Raw genomic sequence first — 7,486 nt, 5'->3', positions numbered from 1 at the left:
TTTTTTTTTTTTTTTTTTTTTTTTTTTTTTTTTTTTTTTTTTTATTTATTATTTTATTTTTTTAAGCGATGTGTCGTATTGATAGTGTGGTACCAGCTGCAAGAGCCCCATTACCCGGGACATTAGCAGCCCGGCGTTTAGGCAACGCTGTTCTGTTGATCAGCGTGAGGGAGTATGTAGGGAATACCCTGCTAATGAGTGAAACTTTGTAAGGCAGCTGTGTTAATCCGAGAATCAGCCTTCGTGACACCTGTTGCTTTCTGGGGCGGTAGATTGATGTTGATGGTTTACTAGGGCCAAGCGTTCTGTTACTGTTGAGGGCTAGTCGGGACATGGCGTGTAAACTGGCAGCAGTGAATAGCCTACAGCGGTCTGGCGTTTGTCTAGGGTTGTCCAACGGGCTGCAGATTATGTCCATGTAGAGTGCAATCTTGGACGAATGTAACCAAGAGCATCAGCCATTCAGATTGGAATTATTGAATTGAAAATGATAATAGATAAAACAACGATATTGAATCTAGAGTACATCATCGTGGTCACGTAAAGCGTAAAAAGAAAGCGCTAGAGTGAAGCCTCTCCGTCGGTCGTATCTGCTAAGGATATCGCGTTCACCCGGTCATGTCCATTGTCAGGCAACTCACGCAGCACGCTCCGCACAGCTCTAATCAGAAAATTCGCCCGAGGGTCCCTCAAAGAAGAAGGTACCCAATTTGTCCAGCCGTTTGAACTCGCCCGCGCAAAGGCAACATCTGGATCTGACTTTGACCCGAGCGGTGCAAGTTCCAGAATTGCTGCTGGGCCTAGTGTTGGGATGAAGTCGAGCCAGGATCCTGTATTCTGAGCCTGATATTAACAATGATGCCAGACGCATCAGGGCATAGGGTCTTACTCAGTGCCTGTACTTCCTGCTTAGGGCTACGTATAGCTGGAACAGCACAATCGAACAGTCCATACCGCCGCGCACGCTCAGTTTCCTGCCGGAGGAAGTCTAGCAGTGCGCCCATTGCTATCCAGATATCAAGAATGTTTAGAAGTTGTCGCCGTGAGAGACCACCAGGGTTCCCCTGTGCAAATCCACTAGGAGGGGTAAACAGCACCGTGTTGAAATCGGCTGGGTCTGGTGTGGTTTGACATATTGGCGGAAGGTCTATCTCGACTGATTGGCCCTCGCCTCGAAGCCATTGCTGCTGACCCTGGATGTCCTGTTCTCTCTCCTTTCTGTTTCCAAACAGATGGCAGAATGTGAAGACGCGCCAGATCGCGGCGTCTACCTCTGCAGCCTCGAGACTGTGGGGGTTGCGTAGACCGTCAATAATCGGTTTGCTAAGGAGAGGTTGACAGTGGGTTTCGAGCAGGGACTTGATTGCGGCCAGATGACAGAGATCTCGGTTATAATGACGAATGTACAAGCTAACCGCTAGTGATTGGCATCCTGGGGAGCTTCGAGAGTTCCATGGCATCTCAGTCACCTCTCGCAGCTCCCACGCCGGAGGCGAATTTCTTAGAAGTGTGCTTTTAGTGAGAGCAAGTTCTTTTGACTTGAAAGCCGTATATGTGGCATGGATCACGAGTGCAAGTGAGAAGAGGTCCGAAAGGTCATCGACAAAATGCAAAACATGACACAGAGCAGAGGCGTCTGGTTCTTTGCTCAATGGACGAGCGTGGTCAGATGGCGTGCTATCTAGCTCATGCATCCCCTGGCCGACTGGCACTGAAACCCACAATTTGGGCTTTTCGGGGCGTGTAGACGTGATTAGAAAACCCTCCTTCGCGCCTTTGATCTTAGGTTGATCTTCGCGATACTGAGTCAAAGTAATGGGCTCTGGAGATACAAGTAGCTCCTCATATATCGGTAGCCGGAGCTCGACAGGTAAATTCAGAATGTGTGACGCCATTGTCGGTGCGCTGCTATGCTGTGTTATTTCCTTCACGGGGGTTTTCGAGCGAGATGGTCTCTCGCATCCCGGCGAGTTTTAAAGGGTGAATGAGTAATAGAGTTGATCATGAGAGCAGGCCTACCATACTTTGTCACGCACAGAAGCCTCCGCTTTTCAGGACGTAAACACATGCTGCCTTCAGCCACTTTGACATACTTGACACTAATGTCGGATGCCCCTCCGGCCGTGCATCTGTAGAACTTGGGGTGACGAAGTCATCCCTATTCCCAAGTCAATGGTCGGGTGAATTTACGGACGCTGGGAGCTGCACTTGAAAACATATTGTTCCTTTCCGATTGAGGCAATCAACTGTGAGCTCCACCAAAAAGGAAGGAGCGACCGAAGACCGGGTTCTGCAAGGAAAGAACCACAGGGCTCCCCGTCCGAGTCGCTCCTTCCATTCCAAGATCCTGAGTCAATTGGTGACGCAGCCCAAGAAGATATCATGGAGAATCGGTCGAAATAAGGATCTCATCGCTCTTCTTAGGTATCTTGGATAGTAAAAGCCCAGGGAGATTTTCACTATGTAACCCCTTCCCCCCGGGCAACACGCCCCATATGAAATTCCGATCACGCCCGGCGATTGGCGGATCAGATAAGATGCGCCGACAATACCTTCATCCCATCAAAGTCGGGACACGCGGTCGTCATTGCACCCTCATGCCAGCGTCATCGTGGCGAGGCCCGCTATGGCTGACGGGTAGATACATAACTTAACCTGCTCTGCTGGGAGGACTCATCTCTAGCAATTCTACAATTTCTTTTGGAGAAACATATACCGATTGCGAGCCAGAAAACAACTCTCAAGTTCAAAATGCCTCTGACAAGTATGAACATGGGCAAGAGCTCATCGCCCGCAACGTGAGTTCAGCCATATCCGTATCCATATCCCTTCCTCCATACTCCTTCCTCTACTCCACTCAGGATTCCGCAACAGGATCCACATCCTCGCAAATCCCACACAGCTAACAATATCCTATCCCCATCCAGATCCTCCCGCAACATAGCATTCATGGCCATAGCCTCCGTAATCGGCGGCGGCTACGCACTCCTGCGCTACCAATCGCCGCGCGGGAACCAGGGAATCGTAAAGGAGGACGATATTGAGAATGAAACTGGTGCGACAAAGTTGGGAAGATCGAAGATCGTCTCGCAGGGGGATGTTGATGCTACGATGGGGGATGCGCCGGCGGGACAGGGGGCGAGTGTGGGAAGGAGTCAGAGGAAGGCTTCGCATCGCGAGGATTTTTGAAATAAGTTATTGAAGTGCACGATAGACTGTTTAAAAAGCACTATGTTGGCTTAAGGTGAGGGAGTGAAATGAGTGCATGGTATCAATTTCTGGCGCGATAACACGAAACACGAAGACAATGGTGCAGTAAATGTAATGCCGCCGACGACGACTAGATCTTCAGCCATAAAAGGAAGATTCGTAGCTTTTTGTTCTGGCCCAGCTTTGCTTCCACATTGTCCAAAGTTTCCAGCATGGCATCGAATAGCTCATCTAGTATTTGCTTGGTGTAAGAAAGGCTTCCAGCTTCTTTCATCTCATCCAGGACAAATTGTTTTGTTTCAACTGAGAGCTCGACTTTGCCGTCGCGATTGAATAATACCCCTCGGATGCGCTCCGGAGAAGCGATAGTCTGGAGCAAGTGGATAAGAGGGAACGAGAATTTGCCCTCGGATAGGTCCTCGCAGAAGCCCTTTTTTGCAGTATACTGAGAGGCGACGGGTTAGTCAAGGTGCATGCCAATTGAGGGCGCAAGGTACCTCTTCTGAAGCCAGGTTCATATAGTCATCTCGAATCTGATAGTATCGTCCAAGCAGGGTGAACAGGTGGAGAAGCTCAGGATTCGGCTCGGATTCCGATTCAACTTCTAGGAGTCTGAGAACTAGCCAAAAAAGCCCCCTGTCTTGTTGTCTACCATGACAAGGTAGTCCTTTGTTGAGGGAAGTATAGTGTTGAACCTCCAATATAGTTCTAGGCCTTGTCCAAAGGCGAGGGTTTCAAGCTCGTCTGCAGAGCGGATAAGTGGAGGAACATAGCCGTCTTGCTATCAGATACACACCTAAGAATACCTCTCCACACTCATTGTCCCGCTTTAGACCCTTTAACTGCCGACTACCTTTGACGAAGAGATATGTCGCACTGTTGACAGTCTGCGGCTGGCCAAAGACGGCGTGTGCTACTGGTCTTCCTCGACGAAGCTGCGACCCGTCTTGTATGTCGTCGAGCCTGGGTTGTTAGCGATGCGGTCAATCAGCGGGATAGGGAAGCTACATTAATGTCGCATCGAAGAGAACCCTTGTAGACTCTCGGATGATGTCCGTTGAGTTCTCAGACAAGGTAAACCATATTTCAAGGCACTCAATTACACGGCCCAGCGTTTTCTTCCCAGGAAGAGACCGTATGTACTCCCACGGAGCCAGGACAATCTGCCCCGTTTAGTATCTGAAAGTATCAGAACACCCTGCGGGTGAAGAGCGTACCTGTTCAGCCGGCGCTTTCTCAAATGGGGCCAAAATCTCTTGGTGCCGAGAGTCGACTGCACTGACGACCTCTTGAAGGGTCTCCAGCGGGCTATGCGTCCCTAGGTCATCATTTGTTTTTAGCGTAAGGGCCATTACTGGCGGAGGACAATTTGCCAACCGCCTTTTACCATCATATCCTCGTCCAACTAGTTGAGCTCGATCGAAAGCCGTCGTAGTCAAGTCACTCCGGTGGTATCGCGGTGTGATAGACTGCCAGTGGTTGACGCCGCCGATAGTGAGAATCGATATGAACATGTACCGGCGCAGCTCGTCCGACTTTGGTGTTGCGGAGGAGTTCCACGCTTCATACTCTGACATCAGTTGTTTCTCCAAAGACAGGACCTCTTGCTTCAGGATGCTTTCCGCCTCACGTTCGTCGTAACCATAATTACTCATGAGGACCGCCATTCCATTGTGGATGTAGTCAAGATTTTCCGCCAGGAAATGTTCGTTGAACTCTTTATGGAAGCTATGAAAGTCATTTGTCAGACCCGTAATCAGATCACCCAACTGTATCATGTGGGCTACTGAGTCAAGCTCCTCGTCGCTGCAGCGGATGCCATTAATGGCAGGCACCAGTCTCGACAGAACTCTGGTTACCATAGTCAGTGTCCTCGTTTACACAAGCGTAATTCTCGGGTGGCTGAATATACGTACTTGCCACCGACAGTCTTGGTTCTGTGTGCCTTGTAGGTCTCCCAAGTCACGGTTTGCAATGGAGGCACAATTTGGGCTGCAAGGCCTGAGTCGAAAACATCATATTTGGCTTTAAAATGAGAGCCAATATCTTCAACCCCATCCAGAAGGGCCATGAGACTCTGGACATAGAGATTGTTCACCTCAAACTCGCATTTGTTGTGCCGTCCTAGCTTCACCTCTGAGAGAATAGCCGCACGCAAGTCCAGTTGGATCCTCTCATGCTGAACTCTTCAGCATCATGGGAAGAAGTTGCAATAGAATTACCTACCTCAGTTGCATCGACGGCGTCTGTGGCGTCTAGTAAATGTCAGAATAATACAAGGACAGGATCACGGATACGACCAACCGTCCCAGAAGAAAGCAATGTATGCGAACCTCACAAACCGAGGCAAAATATGCGGAGGGCATTCAGGGGCCAGATAGAGTGGCAGATCGCGAGATCGGGCCCCAAGAGCCTTCGAAACATTTTTTCCAGTGACAGCCTCCCAGTCCGATATGACTTGGTCGATCGTTTCCGAGCAGTCAGAGTCATGGTCCCAGGTACGATAGGGTATAGTGTTGAAATGTGTTTCGGGCCGTTCTGGGAACAGAGGAAATTTGAAGTCATTGAAGGAGAAGTTGTCAGGTGTGCAAGCCATGGTGAATAGAAGGCAGGGTCGTGGTTGCCAAAGTCAGCGTGGTGCTGTGGTTGCCTTTTATAGACCATCCGGCAATCCCGCGATAGCGAAGAAGCAAATACAAACCTGCATCTTCCTTGCTCATCGATCACATACCATATCTGCATTTGCTTTCGGCCTGTTGGCTTCAGATCCGCGAGCCAATCATGGCGCATTGTTCATTCGTCATCCTGCATAATTCAGCTTGAGATTGGTTGATGTGGATATCGACTGCAGCTTACCAGGAGACCGCTGACTTGGTGTCGTGCTTGCCAATCATCGAAACGAGCTACTGCCAGTCATATGTAGCACGTCCCCTTTATCAGAAGACTGAGTTTTGCAGTTTGCACAGCATGGCCGGAGAATTGAACTACCCACACGCGAGGTTTGCATACTATGCTGGTGCCGCTGGTGCTACGGTTCGCTCTCTGTAGCTTGACGCCACTAGTTACTAAAAAGAACCAGAGAGAACCAAGCTGGCCCTCAGTCAAATGACAAATTTCGGCTCATATTTAAGCCGCCTTTGTTGTTCTTTGTACTCACCTGGCCCAGTCCTTCCCTCGCCAGCCAACCAAGATATTATCCACCAGGAAAGCACAACAATATCTTCCGATGGTCGTGCAAGATAACAGACGCTCCTATTGTCTTCTGAGCCCCGTCGAGTTCGAGCTACTCGACATGTTTTGCAACACCTTGTGACAAGGATTTACTTGGCTTCAATGGTAGAGTGCAACGGCGTCCTCGCTGGGTCATGGCAGATGCCTACATTGTAACTGTTCGACAACACCTACTGGACTCAGATGACCCACGGACCTTTGGCTTGAATTTCCCACATACCCATTTCAGATAATTGTCACCTAAGTGATGTCTCTGCAAAACTCTGACACCTACCGTGGTTGACAGAGTCGAAAACTGAGATCCGAAAGCCACGGAAAACGCGGCATGGTCCAACCTAGATATCACCAATAGAGGGCCAAATGCCCATCTGTGGGACTGAGTCCGCGAACGCCGGGGTATGCTGGTATGACCGGGGGCTCTTGCCCTGTTTCCAACATGGATGGCATCTCAGATATTCTCCGTCTGGATTACGGCAATACACAAGAGAAATCCGTCGCATAGGCAAGTGAGACAGCAGGTATATGTGGCTGCCAGTCATCGAACCCGTGTGTTCTCGCGCATCGCAAATTCCGGAGCCGCCAGGCATGGGGATTCGTGTACTAGGAAGACGTCTATTAGAAAGACGGACTCGATTCGAAGCATAGGACCCCAGTTAGTGAGCCGGCTCATTGCATACGACAGCAAGCCGGATGGTCAGACCAGGGATACAATTCTCTCATAGAGGAAATGACGTTCAGCGAATCCGTCCGCGTCTCTGCCCACTTTCTTCTCATTGCCTTCCAGTACACCCTCAAGGCACCATCCAATCTGTCTTTTGCATCAAGCAGGGGGTTCGCTTTGGCCGCGGAAGCGTAACCGTATCCACTCTCAAACTTTATCAGCATGCTTTTTGAGAGCTCTGCGGCTGGACTGAACCTGTTTCGTCGAGTGAATTGCAGCTTTGGGACAGCTACATAATTCAGCTCCAATGGTTTAAGCCATCGCCCGTCCCCTTCAAGAATCACGACGCGTCAGGTCCTTGCGGTTGACAAATTGTACGACGTT

The 7,486-nt window shown here is 49.8% G+C and overlaps 3 protein-coding genes across 3 annotated transcripts; 1 reads left to right on the top strand and 2 right to left on the bottom strand.

The window, feature by feature from the left end:
- Positions 1-561: 561 nt before the first annotated feature.
- On the bottom strand, positions 562-1,895 carry BDV17DRAFT_293969 (uncharacterized protein; the record flags this gene model as incomplete). The annotated part of the gene is made up of 2 exons (XM_073762739.1): positions 562-830; positions 890-1,895. The coding sequence occupies 2 exons, from the start codon at positions 1,893-1,895 to the stop codon at positions 562-564; spliced, it is 1,275 nt and encodes a 424-aa protein (XP_073612823.1).
- Positions 1,896-2,751: 856 nt separating this feature from the next.
- On the top strand, positions 2,752-3,189 carry BDV17DRAFT_293968 (uncharacterized protein; the record flags this gene model as incomplete). The annotated part of the gene is made up of 2 exons (XM_073762738.1): positions 2,752-2,798; positions 2,928-3,189. The coding sequence occupies 2 exons, from the start codon at positions 2,752-2,754 to the stop codon at positions 3,187-3,189; spliced, it is 309 nt and encodes a 102-aa protein (XP_073612822.1).
- Positions 3,190-3,340: 151 nt separating this feature from the next.
- Positions 3,341-5,806, bottom strand: BDV17DRAFT_293967 (bifunctional terpene synthase/polyprenyl synthetase family protein; the record flags this gene model as incomplete). The annotated part of the gene is made up of 9 exons (XM_073762737.1): positions 3,341-3,655; positions 3,708-3,794; positions 3,863-3,954; positions 4,007-4,173; positions 4,219-4,373; positions 4,428-5,061; positions 5,127-5,389; positions 5,437-5,465; positions 5,515-5,806. 9 exons carry the CDS (start codon positions 5,804-5,806, stop codon positions 3,341-3,343), a joined length of 2,034 nt encoding a protein of 677 aa, XP_073612821.1.
- Positions 5,807-7,486: the final 1,680 nt, after the last annotated feature.

The sequence above is a fragment of the Aspergillus undulatus genome (assembly GCF_047715775.1).
Source record: "Aspergillus undulatus strain CBS 261.88 unplaced genomic scaffold BDV17scaffold_47, whole genome shotgun sequence".
Classification (NCBI taxonomy): Eukaryota; Fungi; Ascomycota; class Eurotiomycetes; order Eurotiales; family Aspergillaceae; genus Aspergillus; species Aspergillus undulatus.
Note: the sequence above shows the minus strand (reverse complement) of the source record. Positions and strands in the feature narration are given on the sequence as shown.